Source organism: Phoca vitulina, unplaced genomic scaffold (assembly GCF_004348235.1).
Source record: "Phoca vitulina isolate PV1807 unplaced genomic scaffold, GSC_HSeal_1.0 scaffold10, whole genome shotgun sequence".
In the NCBI taxonomy this organism is placed as follows: Eukaryota; Metazoa; Chordata; class Mammalia; order Carnivora; family Phocidae; genus Phoca; species Phoca vitulina.
The window spans coordinates 42,023,801-42,042,171 of record NW_022589713.1 but is presented as its reverse complement, the minus strand read 5'-3'; the positions used below and the strand labels follow the sequence as shown (position 1 = coordinate 42,042,171).

Sequence of the window (18,371 nt, the reverse complement as noted above, 5' to 3'; positions counted from 1 at the left end):
GTAGCAGTATGTATGGCCAATTGATTTTAGAAAAGGATGCAAAATCCATTCAGTGGAGAAAGAAGTCTGTCTCTTCAATAAATGTTTGTGCTGGGACAACTGGATTTCCACATGCAACAGAGTAACGTTGGACCCCTACCTCACATCATACACAAAAATGAAAATGGGTCCATGACCTAAATATAAGAACTAAAACTATAAAACTCTTAGAAAACATAGGAGTAAATTTTTATGACCTTGAGTTTGGCAGTGAATTCTTACATTTGACACCAAAAGCATGGACAACAATAACAAAAAAACAACTCAATTTAAAAATAGACACAGCATTTGAATAGACGTTTCATACAGAAGGCCAGCAAGCACATGAAAAGATGCTTAACATCATTAGTCATTAGGGAAATACAAATCAAACCCACAGTGAGATAATACTCACCTACCAGGATGGCTATAATTTAAAACAAAACCCCAAAAAACTAGTGTCAGCAAGGGTATGGAGAAATTGGAATCCTTATACATTGGTGGCAGGAGTCTGAAATGATTCAGACATTGGGGAAAATAGTTTGGTTGTTCCTCAAAAAGTTAAGCATAGATTTACCACGTAACCAGGCAATTCCATGGGTAGGTATATATTCAAAAGAATTGAAAATAGAAAATGAAACAATATTTGTATGTCAGTGCTCATTGCAGCGTATTCACAGTAGCGAAAAGGAAGAGACAGATCCCAAGTTACCAACACATGGTTGGATAAACAAAATGTGATGTGTACATACATCATGGAATGTTATTTGGCCATAAATTAGAGGTTACCAGAGGCTGAGGGAATTTGCAGGGATGGGGAGGTATTCCTTAATGGGTGGAGTTTGGGTTTGGGGTAATGAAAAAGTTTTAGAAAGATAGTAGTGATGGTTGCACAACATCAGTGTAATTAAGACACTGAACTGTACACTTAAAATTGGCTAAAATGGCCAGCTTTACATTACATACATTTGACTCAGTTATGTTAAAAATGCTTATTAACATAATGTCTGACACATAGTAAGTACTCAATAAGAGCTAGCCATCATGTTAGTAACAGGTAAAAAACTTGAGGTATGAAGACTTCTCATGCATGGAGGACTAGCTGCCACAAACTCTGTACTCTTAGAATTACCATAAGGCAGCAGATTCAGAGCATTGAAGGAGGGGCAGCTTATTGTAGAGTGGGGAAGACAAATGAGTTATTAAAAATATAAAATAAAATAACAAAATATAGTTTTAAAAACAATTTAAGCATCAGAGTCAGAAATACCTTAGGATTCCCTTAGAACATCACTGTTTTTGACAAGAGACAGGTAAAAAGGGATTTTGTTTAAAAGTAGTACTATGCTTAAAAAGATGCATAGTATCATACATACATTTCTACCCAATTGAGTTACCCTTTTTTTTTTTTTTTAAGGTTTGGCATTTAAAGAGTTTGCCTAGAAAATCAGGTTATGTGGAGTGCCTCATTCTGCAAAAGTGTTGGATCTAAATGAAATGACTTTGTATTATAGGAGCATAAATTTTGCATTTAAATATTGAGAAAACTGCCCAGCATTTGCTTATTTTTAATTTTCAGTCTTCTTTTCCAGGAAGATTCCTGATGTTACACCTGTTGTAAGTGATCAAAAACCATCTGTATCAAAATCTGGACGGAAGATTAAAGGAAGGGGCACAATTGTATGTGTGTTAAGACTTTTCTTTTTTTCAAATTACTTATCTAAGTAAGCAGTATAGGCAAAATCCTAGCTTTAATTTTAGGTACAATCCAAGATCTGTTCAAGGAGCTAGTTGTATTCTCCATAGGTATATGAAGATACTGCTATTAGATCAAAATTTATTGCTGCATTTTAAGTATGAAATGACATGTGAAACAGTGAGTATGTTGAGAAATCTTAGTATGTTGAATAGTCTAGGCTAATTAATGTAATCATTAGGACTTTAAGAAAAAATCCCATTTCTTTTGGTGTCTTATATTGTCATGACATAACTTCATATCATCCTTTTGTACTTGAATTATTATTGCTTTTGAATGGCATCTGAGATTGGGTTTTATACCTGACTCTGTCCTATAGCAGACTGTAATTGAGCAGTATTTTAAAAACAGTTATTCCTATCTTTGTTTTTGAAGCGCTATCACACTCCTCCAAGATCAAGATCATGTTCTGAATCAGACGATGATGATAGCAGTGAAACTCCTCCTCACTGGAAAGAAGAAATGCAGAGATTAAGAGCATACAGACCACCTAGTGGAGAAAAATGGAGTAAAGGAGATAAGTAAGAGCTTTGAGTATGAGCACAATCCTGTGTCTACTATATTTTGAGTGTTAAGAGGCTAGAGACTTACTTCTGGACTTTTCATTAAAGACTTAACATTTAAAGTGCGACCGTGACCAAAGAGAATGCCTTTGGGAATACTTGGCAAAAAGAGAGCTATTAAGTAGGAGGGCTGATTGGCTTCAGGGTGCTTTTAAATCAGAATTCTGTCTTCCCTCACAAAACTATAAACCTACTGAATCTCTCAAAGATATCTTGTACAATTTTAGAAATAATCAGGACCTAAAAATCATATAGCAGATTCTTTCCTAGCCAGGTCTTAGTCACTGATGAATGAATTGGTAGGTAGGAAAATCTGTACCTGGCATGTGCATTAACTTCTGACCCCACGGACTGTTGCTTCTTCAGAAGTGTACCCTTCTCTTACCCTCTGTAACACCCCACAGCAGAATATCTCTTGTAGAAATGGGGCTGGCTTCAGAATAGCTAGTGAAAAATAACACCATGGGACCCCTCTATAATTGTTCATGGTAGTAGTCTCTTCTCCTCTGTGGGTGTCCAGGAGAATGGTTAGAAGTCGGAAGAGGGGACGCGTCTGCTATGTGAGAGTGATTTAGACACAGTGGTATAGAGAACTCTCTATTTTGAGCCCTCACATTACCCATTACCACTAAGATTGTAAAGCCTGCATCTATTTTCATGTGCTTATTCCTCAATTTCTGTAGGAAGTGATTTAACTATAACCTTAAGAGAAAGTCTTAATTACCTCTATGAAGCTGAAATAAAATAATAGTCATGCTAGCTTTTTAAGAGACTTCCTCTTTAAAGTTCAGGCAGCTGTCCTGTATCTGCAGGGAATCAACAGAATTGTTTGGGAACTTGATTTGACTCTCCCTCAAAAATTGTTCCCGGAGCCAGAGGGTCATGAACATCCTAGCCAAGGAACTCAGTATATCAGCAGTGCTCTTGGTTTGGTTTGGTTCAAAACCGTTTTTCTGTCAAATTTGAAATCTTTTGCTTAGTTAAAAAATCCTTTTATTAGTGAATCTGTTAGTAGTTGTCAGTGTGTATCTCTGAAATTATGAGGTCAAGATGAGGCCTGTCACCCCTTGATGTATCCTTCCTACTTGTGCTTAAAGTGTTGATGGAGTCAGTACTTTGTTCTTAACTAGGCTTTTGTCAATGCTTTTGTACTGACAACAAATGTGTTTTAAACTTAAAGCCTAGAAAACATGCTTGTAAATAACTGCATGCATACTGTATTCTTTTCAATAGATTAAGTGACCCCTGTTCAAGCCGATGGGATGAGAGAAGCTTGTCCCAGAGATCCAGATCGTGGTCCTATAATGGATATTATTCAGACCTTAGTACAGCAAGACACTCCGACGGTCACCATAAAAAACGCAGGAAAGAGAAAAAGGTTAAACATAAAAAGAAAGCTAAAAAGCAGAAACGTTGCAGAAGACACAAGCAGACCAAGAAGAGAAGGATTATTGTACCATCAGACATAGAATCCTCAAAATCTTCCACCCGAAGAATGAAATCCTCTTGTGACAGAGAAAGGAGATCTCGTTCTTCCTCGTTATCATCTCATCACTCATCAAAGAGGGACTGGTCTAAATCTGATAAGGGTGACCAGAGCTCTTCAACCCATTCCAGCAGAGACTCCTACAGATCTAAATCTCACTCGCAGTCTTATTCTAGAGGAAGCTCAAGATCAAGGACTCCATCAAAATCCTCATCACATTCTCGAAGTAGATCAAAGTCCAGATCTACTTCCAAGTCAGGGCACCAAAGGACAGCATCAAAATCACCAAGACGAACAACCTCTCAGTTAAGTGAAAATAAGCCAGTTAAAACGGAACCTTTAAGAGCAACAGTGCCACAAAATGAAAACGTCGTAGTACAACCAGTGGTAGCGGAAAATATTCCTGTAATACCACTGAGTGACAGTCCCCCTCCTTCAAGGTGGAAGCCGGGACAGAAGCCCTGGAAGCCCTCTTATGAGCGAATTCAGGAAATGAAAGCTAAAACAACCCATTTGCTGCCCCTCCAAAGCACTTACAGTTTAGCAAATATCAAAGACACTGGAAGTTCATCATCCTACCATAAAAGAGAAAAAAATTCAGAAAGTGATCGGAGTGCTTATTCAAAATACAGTGATAGAAGTTCGGAAAGTTCACCAAGGTCAAGGAGCAGATCTTCTAGGAGTAGATCTTATTCCAGATCATACACAAGGTCACGAAGTCTAGCTAGTTCACATTCAAGATCTAGGTCTGCCTCATCTAGATCTCATTCACGAAATAAATACAGTGATCGTTCACAGTGTAGTAGATCATCGTCATACTCTTCTGTTAGCAGTGATGATGGAAGACGAGCCAAGAGAAAATTTAGATCCAATGGGAAAAAAAGTAACACTTCAAATAAGAGGCACAGCAGCAGCTCTGAGAAGAGACTTCGCAATAAATATGTGAAAAGCAGAGACAAATCTTCGAGTCAGAGGAAGTATAGCGAAAGCAGGTCATCTTTAGATTATTCTTCGGACAGTGAACAGTCAAGTGTTCACATTACACAGTCAGCCCAGGAAAAAGAGAGGCAAGTCCAGATGGAAATGAACAATAAGCAAGAGAAGAACAGAGATGAAGAGAAATCCAAGCCTGAACAGGAATGCCCTCGTTCAAAGAAAAGGGCCTTGAAGGAGAATCTTTCTGATCACCTTAGAAATGGCAGTAAGCCCAAAAGGAAGAATTATGCTGGGAGTAAATGGGACTCTGAGTCAAACTCTGAACGAGATGTAACCAAAAACAGTAAAAATATTTCCCGGCCATCTTCTGATAAGGAGGAAGGTGAAGCTACGTCAGATTCTGAGTCAGAGTTTGGTGAAATTCACAGCAAAGCCAAACCCCCAACAAAGTCTTCGGCAAGTACTTCGTTGCCTGATGGTAATGGTGCTTGGAAATCAAGTAAGCAGCGGTCTTCAACCTCTGATTCCGAGGGGTCCTATTCCAATTCAGAAAACACTACAAGAAAGGCACGGAAGCACAAACACGGGTCAAAGGAAAATCTTAGACGGGAACAGACCAAAAAAGCAAAGGAGAAACTGAAAGGGAAAAAAGACAAAAAGCACAAGGCTCCAAAACGAAAACAGGCATTTCACTGGCAGCCTCCACTAGAATTTGGTGAGGAGGAGGAGGAGGAGACTAATGAGAAACAAGTTACTCAAGAGGCAAAAGAGAAAAAACAAGTTTCTGAAAATAGTGAGACCATGAAAGAAAACATTTCGCACACCGAGAGGTCCTGCGAAGAGGGCCGCCTTTCAGGTAAATGTAATCTCATCATGACTTCATCAGATACTGGGCAGCCTACTAAAGAGGATAGTAAACTGGGTGCTTCTCCCACAGCTTTCAGTTCTGACGAACAGGGAGCCGCTTCTCCCTCCAGCATTCAGCATATTGCAGAAAGGGCCCCAAGCGGAGTGGAGGATGTGCTGCAGACAGATGACAACATGGAGATTTGCACTCCTGATAGGAGTTCCCCAGCCAAGGAGGCATCCCCTCTAGGAAATTCAGGGCTTGCCACCCCAGACGTAAACGTTGTTCTACAACAGGATATGCACGCAGAGCATCCTGAGACAGAGGAGGGAAAACAGGAAAGCAAAACGATGGCGGACGTGGGGAAGCGGGACAGCAGCCCTGCTAGCCTGGCCAGCGCCACAGAAAGCGCCGTGAAGAGAGAGGCGGCTGAGAAGAGCCAGATGGGCCTCCTGGATAACAAATGGAAGCCCCTGCAAGGGGTGGGGAACCTGGCGGTACCGACGGCCCCCACGGCCAGCGCCACGGAGGTGAAGGCACTGACTGCTGCTCCTGAGATGAAGCCACAAGGCTTGAGGATAGAAATTAAAAGCAAAAATAAAGTTCGGCCTGGGTCTCTCTTTGATGAAGTAAGAAAGACGGCACGCTTAAACCGGAGGCCAAGGAATCAGGAGAGTTCAAGTGATGAGCAGACGCCTAGTCGGGATGGGGATAGCCAGTCCCGGAGTCCAAGCAGATCTCGAAGCAAATCTGAAACCAAATCAAGACACAGAACACGGTCTGTCTCCTACAGTCACTCAAGAAGTCGATCGCGAAGTTCCACATCATCTTATCGGTGAGCAATGTAGTCTCTTCCCCCCGCCCCCCCCCCAAAGGAGAGTCTGTTACTGTTTATCTTGGAAGAACACCAGAATTAGAGACGAGATCACTATTTCCAAATATCTGGAAGGGAATAAGGGGAAGTCTCATGCTGTGTGACTAAGAGCCAATTGTGAGGACATAGGAAGTGGGGATTTTAGGCGAAGAAATGTGGGCTCAATGTCAAAAACTATTGCTTGTCAGTTAAAGCTCTCTGGCGGTAGAAATGAGTTGCCGTGATAGGTGGCAAGTCTCTCTCTCTAACGGTGTGACGCTGCTCTCCCACCTCTCAGTGATGCCTTAGAAGGAAATCCTGAATTTACAGAATTATGTAGGATTTAGAGATCATTAATCTAACTCTCCATTTTACACAAGTGGAAGGTGGGGGCCAGAGAGGCCAAGTTAACCTGCCCAAGACCTGCATCTAGTTGATCTTTATTCAAGGGTTAGCGGGGAGGGGCATGGTAAAAATTTATTTATTTTGGTTCAGGTTGCATCTAACTTTTGTCATCAGCATAGACTGGATTGTGCAGAGAATGAGAATTTTTACAAAATCAGTGATGGTGATGTGAAGTTAATAAGTAATTTGTATTCCTTTTTTTCCTTGTAAATATTTCATGGTTTTACCTCACTATCTCTTAATTGCTCATATCCCTTAGTATATTGTGCTTGTTTTTCATCACTTGAGCCTAATAATATAGTAAAAATCTTTGGGGTTTTTTCCCCCCCTTTCTAGCTATTTATCTTCCCTTTCTCACCTGGATTTCTTTAAAGATAGGAAACAACATTTGCCATCTGTAATAACTGTTTCCCATTTACTCTTTAGTTGCTTGCAGTCTGTCTTCTGTGCCTTCCCTCCCCCACATCTTCCTAAAAGGGCTATTTTCAGGTACTTCCTTCGCATGAGTGCCAGGGCATGTTTTCAGTCCTTTTGGCCCTCCTGGAACCTGCTAGCTAGCTCTCTTCGTCCCTCTCAGACCATTCCATGCTTGTGTTGCGGGCTCTTTTTCCTCCTGCCCTGAATCCCAGCAGGCCCAGAGACCTGGTGAATCCTGGCCTTTTCTCTCTAGGTTCATATTCCTAGATGCAGGCACAATTGAGCTACTTTAGCCCCCCTGTCTGCTTAACATCTGCCTTCCATTCATGCTCTGACAGTTCTGAGCTGCTGGTGTTGCTGGCCACTCTCATTTAGCTTCCTACCGCTGCCTTTGGGGTGGGTGGCATTTCATGTGATAAATGAAGACAGGGTTAGAAAGCCTAAGGAATTTGCTTTAAGTTATGCAGCTAATGGGTAGTAGACCAGACAGCTAACCTTGCCTCCCTGTTTTGGTTACTCACCTGGCCGTGCCTCCCCTACTAGGCTGTGAACTCACTGAAGTCTGGGACCATTTTCTACTCATCTTTCTGTTACCTCACAGAATCTGCTCTATAATTGTTTGTCGAGTAAATGACTAGAATCTTACTAGAACATAATGCGTTCATTCTCTTGTAGATAAACTGGAAGCAGATCATGTCTTCTAAAACATAAGTACATAGTAAATAAAATAAAGCCTTTGAAGATGTTACATAAGTAGCCTAGACATAGGGATATCGTTCTGTCCTAAATGACAGAAAATTGGGGGAGAAGAGTGGGGAGCCAAGTGAATGCAGAGGGGCAGAATTGTACTACTTAAGTTCCTTGTTTTATTAAATACTAAGTAGATTAAAAAAAATAAATGATTAGGTATAAATAAATAATTTAAAATGTCATGTAGATTTTAAAAAATAGAGCTTTGACATACCTGATATATCCCTACTACTCAATGCCACCCTACTTTCTCTCTTCTCTCCTAGAATTAAACATTATTATAAACTTTTTTTGTAGTTTTGTTGTTGTTGTTGTTGTTGTTTAAAGATTTTATTTATTTATTTGACAGAGAGAGCTAGAGCAGGAACACAAGCAGGGGGAGTAGGAGAGGGAGAAGCAGGCTTCCCGCTGAGCAGGGAGCCCGATGTGGAGCTCGATCCCAGGACCCTGGGATCACGACCCGAGCTGAAGGCAGATGCTTAACGACTGAGCCACCCAGGCACCCCTTTGTTGTTGTTGTTCTTTAGTTTTGCCACAGATATTTCTATTTGTATACAGTGTTTTTGCATGTCTTCAAACAAAATCTTTACAGATATGCATACCTACATACATGTTCTATCTATGCATTTTTCACTCAACACTATGTTCTAAGAGATGTCTCTGTTGATGTATGTAGCTGTACTTCATTTTCCTACTTGAGAGTATTTTACTGAATTTCTCTGCGCACCCCCCCCCCCCCCAATCTATCATTAGTGGAGCTTTGGATTATTTCTTCTTCTGGTCTTACAAGTAGGACTCCAGTGAATACACCTTTACCAGCCTTTTCTGGCTTATTTCATTCTGTTCAATTTAAACCTTCATTAGCTGTCACTGTCAAACCCGCTATGAAGAGTTTGTGAACGACTTTCCTTGTTGTGTTCTCCCCTTCCTGTCCTACTAGTAATCATTTGAACAGCATGGTGAGTTAACATAATTATATTTTTTCACTCTCAATTGTAGATCAAGAAGCTATTCTAGAAGTCGGAGCAGAGGATGGTACAGCAGAGGCCGCACAAGAAGCCGCAGCAGTTCCTACCGCAGTTACAAAAGTCATAGGTGAGTGTGGGAGCCCCACCCTGCCACGTGGTCTTCATCCTGTCTGCTTTTCAAGGCCTGCACAGGCAGAGTGGGGGAGCTTTTGAGAAGAATCCTGTCTTTGCTGAATACCAGACAGGCCTGTCATCTAGTTGTTTCTTTCTAGGAACTGTCAGATTCTCACTGGCTATCCTCAGGATGTGATCTTATCAGAGTGAGGAAAGAGAAGCAGTAGAAATCTTTTAAAAAGGCCCTGCCCACTATCTCCCCACCCCCGACCTCCAGTATATCTTCCTTGACCTCAGTTCACATCTGCAGTCACCTCTTGGCTTGGGTTAGGGATTGGGATAGGAGGACTGATTGGTTAGTAGGGGGCCACGGGATGGAGCATGTGGGGGGGTGACCCCAGGTTTGTATTTCTCCCAGCTTCATCAAACCCTCTTTTGCCTCTGAGGTATTTTCCACTGCTGCAGCTTCATCTTTACCTGCAGGTATCTGACCTGTGCAGACTTCCCCTCCCCACCCAGTTAGAACCTCCCCAGTGACTTTGCTATGTGCACCTCATAGAAGAACAAAAGTTAATCAGAATGAAATCCAACATGCTTTTAAAAAATCCAACATATTTTTGATAAAGAAATGAAATAAATACACCTACTGGATTTCATTGTGTTTTTTCCTTGATGGGCAAATAAAAGTCTAGATTTTTGATATAACCTGTCCTGAGCCACAAAATGATGGTCCCTCATGTGATTCCTATTAGGACATCCAGCAGGAGCAGATCCAGGAGCAGCTCGTACGACCCCCATAGTCGGTCCAGGTACGGACAGGGGGTGGGAACCACCTGTGGGGGCAGAATTGAAAGGCCTTGTTTTAAAAACCCTTCATTCCCTTTTAAAAAGTGTTGTAGTCTATTGAAAAATTTAAACACATGTATTTGTTTCATGAAATCATCTCCTATCTACGTGAGGTTTTTTTGACAGCTTTTATCTGTTGGCCCATTGTACTCTGGTGTCAGAGTGACAATTGATGTCCAGTTGTAATGGCAGGTATTTATTGAATATAATTGCCGAAGATCCACCAGATTCGGTCAGACTAAGTCAGTGTTAACTTTGTGATATTTTTCAATGCAGAAAAGAAATGAACATTTTTCTGTTTCATGCGGTAAGTCTCACTGGGGCACTTGTTAAACGTCTCCAGTACTTGCTGTGCACGTGTGTCCTCACACAGTCATAGAGTGCCCCTGTCCTCAGAGAACACTGAAGAGACCGTAAGAAGAAACGGAAGCCTGTGAGTGTTGGAGTGGGGACTAAGTGTGTGTGGTTGCCGTTGGAGCAGGTCCTGCACTTACGATAGCTACTACAGCACGAGTCGGAGTCGCAGCAGAAGCCAGAGGAGTGACAGTTACCGCCGAGGCAGAAGGTACAGCAGGCGATCCAGGTGCGTCTCCCTCCTTCAGGTTACTGCAAGGTACTGTGGGCACTTGGTGTGGGAGGTGACACACGGCTCGTAGAAGAGAAAGCGTAATCTTCCGAGGTCAGAAATACTTATTCCTCTTGAGTTTCAGCAACCCACAGGCATCTCCTAGAGGTGGCTTTTGTATTAAGGGTTGCTGGGTCAGGTTTGTTGGTTATTGTTCGTGTTTGAATCTAAAATGGATTCCGTAATATTTACATACCCTTGGACAAAGAGTTTCTTTGGAAGGGTAAAGAGAGAAGGCCACCCAGACCAAGCCCCACTCCTTTAAATAGGGCTACTTGCTAAAAATAGCAAAACCAATTTATTAGTTTTTTAAATTAAAAAAAAAGTATACTAAAATGTCATCATTTGCTTCAACAGCAGGGTTGAGGTTTATATCATCAGTTTTAGTAAAAATATATTTTTATGTATTACAGATATTTATAGATATTACATTTTATATAACCTATTTGGGCTGCTACTGCCAAAGTCTTAATGGCGACTTTTTGTAATGTCCCTTTCCTGGTCGCTTTTGGTCTTACCCTCCCCCATCCATTGCAGCTACAGTCAGTGATCCTTGTCTAATATCAGTGTGATCTAGACACCTCCCTTGTTTGAAACTCTTGAAGGGCTTCCTACCGCCCAGAGGGGCAGGTCCAGCCTCTTTAGCATCCCATGTAAGGCCTCTCCGCCTACCAACTCCAGCTGGGGCTTTTCTGTCTTCCCTCCTTTAATGTGCTAGAACCTGTCCTTCTGCCTGGAGATACACACACCTCTTGAAATGGCCAGTTCCCACCTACCTACCCTATAGGTCTCAGCTGCAACCCGCTGCCTCAGGGGGCCGTCCTGACTGATAACCCTGAGTTATACCACTCCCGCCTCCCCGCGGTGTGCCCTGTTTGCCTTGTCCACTATTCTGTGTGGTCCTTGAGCCCCAGGAAGCTATACTTGGTCTACCGTGTATGTCCCTAGCATCTAGCAAAGTGACTGGCTCCCTGAATATTTTTCAAAATAACTGGTGACCATTGCCAGGTCCTCTTGACGCAGTGTCCCAGTGGTCCTGTCCATGTCTTCCCCACCTTCACCCCTCATGGGATCCCCATTTTGGTTTCCATATTTTTAATGAAACTCTTCATGTACCTTTTTTTATCCCTTGCTTCCTCGGTCTAATTAAATATTGATGTTCATTTTGGGTAACATGGAAAATTATTCTCATTTGCATGAGTGGATTTCAAGTAATTTCCCAAGATGCGATGTTTCTTTATCTTAATCTTGATATTACTGCCATGTGTCATTTAAAATATCTTTGAAAAGTCTACACTGTTGCCACCATCAGGACCCCACTCGTCCACCCACTGTGCTATGCCACATCAGTATTGCTTTCAAGCCACTCGTATCAAAAAAGAAGCTTCAAGAGGAATTCAGAGGGTTGAAGTTAAAAGGTGTCTGTATATTTCTTTTGTTACACAGGAGTTGTAGATCTTACGGCTCTGACAGTGAAAGTGACCGAAGTTACTCTCATCACCGGAGCCCCAGTGAAAGCAGCACATATAGTTGAAAATGTCCCCTTTTTTGATACAAATTATATCTTATTTGTAAATATCTGGTAACTTAAAAGTTTAAGAAACTTAATGGCAGTCTGTTGTTCTATTTCAACATTAGAAATAAGTTTCGAAAATAGGCACTTCTTAATTGTTATTGTCCATTTACATGTGCACAGAATTTAAAATACAGATATGTCTCCTAAAAATATTTTTATGCCACATTTTACAGTAGCCAACTTTGGGAATGAATTTCATTTTCTTGAATCAAGAAATCATGAAATTTAAGTATAATTTGCAATATTATTTTAGACAGATTATTTCTTTCCATCTCATGTATTCCTTAGAATACAGATTATTTTTGCCCGTTTTTCAGGTTTTAGCGTATATGCTGCCAAGCCCAGAACTGTGAAGAACTGCTAAAGGTGGCCAAATATTTATATACCAATTACACCGTCTTATGCATATGTGCTCTTAGAAACAAACCACCCAGAATCGATACTAATGGTAGCCAGGAGTCTTAAGGCAGTGGCTCTGGAGTTCTTAACTCATTCCTTCCTTCTTGGTGGTCTCAGAGGGTCAGGGAAGTGGTCATCATACAGCCCACCGTCTGTATTACTCCAGGCTGGCGGGTGAGGTTGGGAAGAATAAATCAGCCTTAACTATAAATACCTGCACTGTCTCTAAGGCCCTAATGTTTTATGTGCTTTTTAATAAATACTATCAGAAGTTTAGATTGTAAAAAACAATTCTGTTCCGGTTCATCTTTGGGTGCTCGGTACCTTTTGGTGCCTCTTCAAGTATACTTTACATTAGAATCTCAGAGGAGAGAGAGAAGTGATTTTTTTTTTTTTAATTTGCTGGCACCAGGCATGGTTCCTTCTGGGCTATATTCACTTTAAGTATCTGGAGGGTTTCTCTCAAGCTCAGGTGTGGCTTGGGGCCCCCTGGAACAGGCAGGATTGGCACAGAGGGTCGCGTGGCCCCTCGGGCTTGCTGCACAGAACTGGCACACGTGCCTCTGGGAGAGCGGATTGAAGAGTAGAATTCAGGGTACTGCCAGACCTCACTGCCACATCCCGGGGACATTTTGGAGGGCTTTCCAGTCTTTCAGGTTAAGGGAGCTCTACCACAACAGCGGCTGAGCTGTTCTAAGCACCAGCACGTTTGTCTTCTTTCCGCTGTGACCCACTCTGACTCCGTGAAGCTCACACGACATGATAAGTCCAGGGGAAGAGGGGTGTACAGGACTGCACAAATCACACTTTTTCAGTTTCGGGTGGTTCCTCCAAAAATGGTTTGACCTGTAAAAACTGGTGTTTTTTGGTTTTGGGGTTTTTTTAATCTTTGAGTTTTTTGCCCCAAGTGTACTTAATCACCTTAGTGCCAGTTTAAGCCAGTTGTGCAGAAGAAATTCATATTGGATGTTTGATGTGGAACTCTGCTCCACCCTCCCCAGGCCTTGCTTGGGGTACTTGGTAAGGGGGAAAGAGCCCTCAGTTGGAGGGATCTGACAACCTTGATGGGTGGAGGGGTGACCTTGGATATATTAAAACCATCACCCATAAAAGGTTCATAAACAGGGTTAAATGGTCAGCTGTTTGCCAGGTTGATAGACGAGAGTGCATTAGGAAAAGACCCAAGTCAAACAGACGTACTTCCTAGTGAGTACAGAACAATGCATGATTCATGTGAAGGGTTTTCAAGTTGCCTGTAACACTCCGTGAAAAAAACCCTACATTCAGAACTCAAACAGAAACTGCCAAATCTAATTAGGTTAAGAAAAGTTACCCTTGGACAATGTATTCGTTTTCTACTGCTATGTAACAAATTACCCCACACTTAGCAGCTTAAAACATCACCCATTTCTTAGCTCACAGTTCTGTAGCTTGTGAGTCTGGCACAGTATGGCTGGATTCTCTGCTCAGGGTCTCAACAAGGCTGAAATCAAGGGTCAGCAGGGCAGCATTCTTTTATGGAGGCTCTGGGGAAGCATCTACTTCCAAGTTCATTTGGTTCCTTGCTGGTTGTCAGCCGGAGGCTTCTCCCTCAGCTCCTGAAGGCTGCTTGCATTCCTTCTTGCCTGTTCCCCTCCATCTTCAAACCCTCAGTGGCCTTCCCATCCCTCTGCCTTCCTCCTTCATTTTTGAGGTTCGTGTGATTAGATCAAGCCAACTGATCAAGTCTCCCTATTTTTAGGTTGGCTCTGCCGTAGAACATAGCATAATCACAGGAGTGACTGCACAGGCACAGGCTCGGATCGGGGCACAAAGCGAGGGGTGCGGGTGGGGCGGGCCGTCCTAGAACCCTGCCTACCCCAGACAATAACTGCCCACTTCCGGGGCGGCCGGGGGGACTTTCATCCCAAAAAAGGTGGGCCCTGGAAGCCTCGATTGTTTCCTCCGTGGAAAAGAACAGCCCTCAGCCGCAGCATTCAATTGTGTTTACTGAATGAACTACAGAAATAGCTTTTCTGCCTAGAGGGGATTGTTCTGTATTTTAAGTTATTTTTTAATAAAATTTAATTATGTTGTGTATTGTGCTTCTTAATAGAAAATGTATTGGACTGTTTTTGTAACGTCTTGTTTACTGCAAATGAAACATGATATAGCTGGTATTGTTCAAACCTGTAGAAAATACTTTTGTACATATTGGCAATGTCTAATTTGTATACACTTCATTTAAATGTTCCTAAAACTTGAAAGGGGGACCTTGTAGAAATTAAAATATATACTTAGTCTAAATCTGTGCCTGTTTCATCTTTCTTTACCCATCCAGACTTCAGATCTTTCTGAAATGGAAAAAGGAGCCATTGCGTCCCTTTGCTGACCCAGCCAGTAAAGAGACTTCATTTTGGCAGCTCATTTTCATCCTGTCGCTGAGTGTTAGTGGTGGGGCATGAGGTGGAGCTGGAGGGAACCTCAGGCAGAGATCAAGATGTTCACCTCCCCAGGGAAGCACTGATGGTGCTTGGTCTCTCTTCCCTTGCAAACTCCGGATTTCCTCCCGGCTTTGTCGTCACTCCGCGGAGGTGACCTGCATACAGATGTCTCTGCCGAGGAAGGAGTAGGTCCCGTCTCATCTGGGAGCTGCTGCCTAGGGACAGCGCACTTACCAGCTGTACCACCGACAGCCCCACACTTCCCTCCCTGACATTCACTGGGCACATATCACTCGCTCCTAGAGAGAACATTCTTGGTGATATTTTTAGTGTCCACATGAGAATTTGCAGGGCAAGTACAATTAACTTTGTTCTCCTCAGAACTCAGAGGAATTTGTATTTTCTTTGTGAATACAACATAACCTCTCTCAGACTTGCAGAGATTCAGTTTTCAGAATTAACGGTAGACCCCCAAGTCAGAATCCCTGATAATAGTCAGATCTAGATGCACTAAAATTTAAAGAAAATTACAGCCTCTTTGCTGTAGGGAACTCCCCAAGTGAGGTTCCTTTTTAGTGAGCTCCAGCATTTTGTTCATATTCTGATAATGATCGCTTTGATCAGCTGGGCAGTACTGGAGGGAAATGTGTCAAGGACTTTGGTCTTGGCTGTTCTGAATTAGCTGGGCATTAAATAAGAGCTAAGAGAATTCAAGAAAAATGCCCCTATCACAAGTGACCATGAAAACTGGCTTGGCATCACTGTTGGGAAGGGAGAGGAAGCTGTAGTTGGCATAGAGAGAAACTTGCCATGCTAGTGATGCAAATTAGCTGGCCAGGTGAGGCCTGGAAGCCACGCCTCACACGCTGGAAGAGCCTGGACTCCAGGGCTGGTTTCTAGAAAGAAGTCCGGGGAGGGACTTGTGATAGAATGAGTTGGGACGCAAGCTGAGAGGAATCCTGCTGGGCAGGAAGAAGTCCTTGGATGCTCTAGAGGCGGCAGGCAGCCTCAGGCGTCGGAGAGATCAGGGGTAGGAGCGGGGTATCCTGGAAGAACAGGGCACCTGCTTGTCTCGGGACAGACTCTGGGCAGCTCTGGTCAGTGGCCGATGTGTGTGCGAGGCAGGGGCAGCGCACTGCCACGACACAAAGGGGCAGGAGGCTTTAGTGGTCCGCTTAAAGGTTTCGGTAGAGGGTAGAGGCAGTGCTCCCTTGCCCCTTTCCCCTCTCCTCCCTGTGAATCACCAGGCCACTTTGGGGCTGTGCCAAGCTTGAGGCCAAGTACTTCTGCCTCTTGGAGACCCTGGGTCCACCATTCACAGCTCCACGGGCTAGCCTGAGGACTGTTTGGTCTCAACTGGCCTAGAGCCCTGAGAAAATCGGTAAAAAGGGAGTGACCCGGGGCTGCAACAGAGACACCTGCATTCTGCATCTGGAGGCCTGACCCTGAGCCTCTGACTGCTCATGTGTACTAAGAGGACTTGGACTGCCCGTTGCTTGGCTCACAAACCCTGAAAGAGGGTGTGAACACCTGGCACAACTGGACATGGAAATCGGTGGTGCCCATCCCTTCCCAGGCTTGCCTGGAGAGGAGTTGGCCTCCCAGAGGGCCTACAGGGGGCGGAGGCATGGTTACCCAGGTCCTCCTGCAACCAGCATCTCTACCGGCAGGCCAGGTTCCCAGAGAAAGGCTGAGAAGGACCCCGCTAATCTCAATGCCTCTGGCCTAATTTGATTTTATTTTGAATTAAGGACCTCTATGAGCAATTATTCTATGGTACAGTCCTTAAGGGATTTGAGCCAGAGCCATACTGCCTGGGTGCAAGTTTTACTCTGTCAGTTCCTAGTTTGGGTAACTAGATAAATTGTTTGACCTTTATAGTTCAGCTCCTCATCTGAAAACCTGGGATACCAAGGCCTCCCTCTCAGAAGTAGTGAGAATTAAATGCTTAGAACCAAGCACACATCAAAGCTCCAGGGACGCTGGCCCCTGGGATTGCCTCCAGGAGGAGGGTAGGAGCCCATAGATTTCATGTGGAGGGCCAGGCTCAAACACAAATGAAAAGCCCAGGGTCCCTTGAACCAAAAGGGTGGGAGAGGACCCTGGTAGCTTCTGGTGAGGCCTCGAATGCCAAGGCTGTGACGTTTACACAGCAGGAGGGAACTGGGCAACCTGCTGGTTTGAATTAGGCCCCCACCCCCCAGCAGCTGTAACCTATTAGTGTGGTGCTCAGTGGTGGCGGGACACAGGAGCAACACCCCCACTCCACACCCAGAGCTCTATGCTCCCCAACCCTGCAGGGCCCTGGGTCAGCCCCTAGTGGGTAGCTTGAACCCTACCATCCCACTGACTTCAGGCTGTGTTGTTCCCTTCCGTTCTCTGGCACTGTCCACTCTGCTGTCCTCCTGTCTCGGCTACAGCAGCTAGACCAGGCTCCTGCCCGCCTAGGGAGGCCGAGGCCTGCACTCGCGCTCGGGCTCGCGCGCACACACACCCCTGGGCTGTTTGTTCTTTCCAGGCTCAGTAGGGGAGAGTCCGGTGTCCCCAAGCAAGCCTGGGAACTGCCCTAGCACAGCTTGGGTCTGTTTCTCCTCCTTGACACGGGAGAGAAACGGGGCTGATGCTTCAGGAAGTTGTGAGAATACCTATGAGCTGGCCTCTCAAGGCAGGGGCATGGCTTTGCTGAGCTTGCCAGCACCCAGCCCCACGTATCGGAAGGATCATCCAGCTCTGCACCTGTCTCCACAAACTCCTGGATTACCCATGGGGCCTGGGATTCTGGCCTGGAATCCTCCTCCCTAATAACCCAGTCCTACCCTACCCCCTCCAGAAAGCCTGCCTTGACCAACCTTGAAGTGAAGCGCCCAGGGCAGGGCCCTCTCCAAAGCCAAGCAATTTTGAGCAATTTTGCCACCCCTATCCAGCCCCTCACTCCCACCTGACTAGAACCTTGACTCTACCACATCAAATCGCCTCTAGTTCCCTGCAGATGCTCTCCTGTCTCCCCTCTCCTGGCCCTTGCAGGTGCCATTCCCTGCCTGGAGTACCCCTCTTCTCCCTCTGCTCTAGTTAATGTTAACTCAACTTTCAGGCCTCAGCTGTGAGCTTTGAGCCCACCATACTGGGCTCTTCAAACAGCCCCGTCCTGCCTGGTGTGATGTGACTCAAGTGCCAGTAGCCTCTCCCAGAGCGGCCTCTGTCCCCAGGCTCCCCTAGTAGATGGGCTAGAGACCAGAGAAGCAAGCAGGGGAACAGTTGTGCTCTTCAGGGAGACAGACCCCTATTCCCTCTTTTCTCACCCCAACCTCCAGCCCCTCCTTGGCTTGACTGCTGCAGCCAAGGCCAATCCCAAAGAGGCCAGTAGCCCTACCTTGGTTACTTAACGCTGG

General features: G+C 44.2%; 1 protein-coding gene across 9 annotated transcripts in view; it reads left to right on the top strand.

Moving 5' to 3' along the window:
• Nucleotides 1-15,109, top strand: part of NKTR (natural killer cell triggering receptor) — a 53,755-nt gene extending 38,646 nt beyond the window's left edge. For 5 of the 9 annotated variants that reach the window (XM_032408879.1, XM_032408884.1, XM_032408882.1 and 2 more), the window contains 7 exons: nucleotides 1,611-1,698; nucleotides 2,150-2,295; nucleotides 3,571-6,441; nucleotides 9,031-9,126; nucleotides 9,866-9,922; nucleotides 10,441-10,542; nucleotides 12,031-12,232. In XM_032408879.1, the coding sequence (XP_032264770.1) occupies nucleotides 1,611-1,698; nucleotides 2,150-2,295; nucleotides 3,571-6,441; nucleotides 9,031-9,126; nucleotides 9,866-9,922; nucleotides 10,441-10,542; nucleotides 12,031-12,118 (3,448 nt within the window). In that variant the 3' untranslated portion in view covers nucleotides 12,119-12,232. Of the gene's footprint in view, nucleotides 1-1,610; nucleotides 1,699-2,149; nucleotides 2,296-3,570; nucleotides 6,442-9,030; nucleotides 9,127-9,865; nucleotides 9,923-10,235; nucleotides 10,543-12,030 lie in introns of those variants that run through there. The other 4 variants (XR_004300110.1, XR_004300109.1, XM_032408880.1 and 1 more) reach the window with 4 other exon arrangements.
• Nucleotides 15,110-18,371: the final 3,262 nt, after the last annotated feature.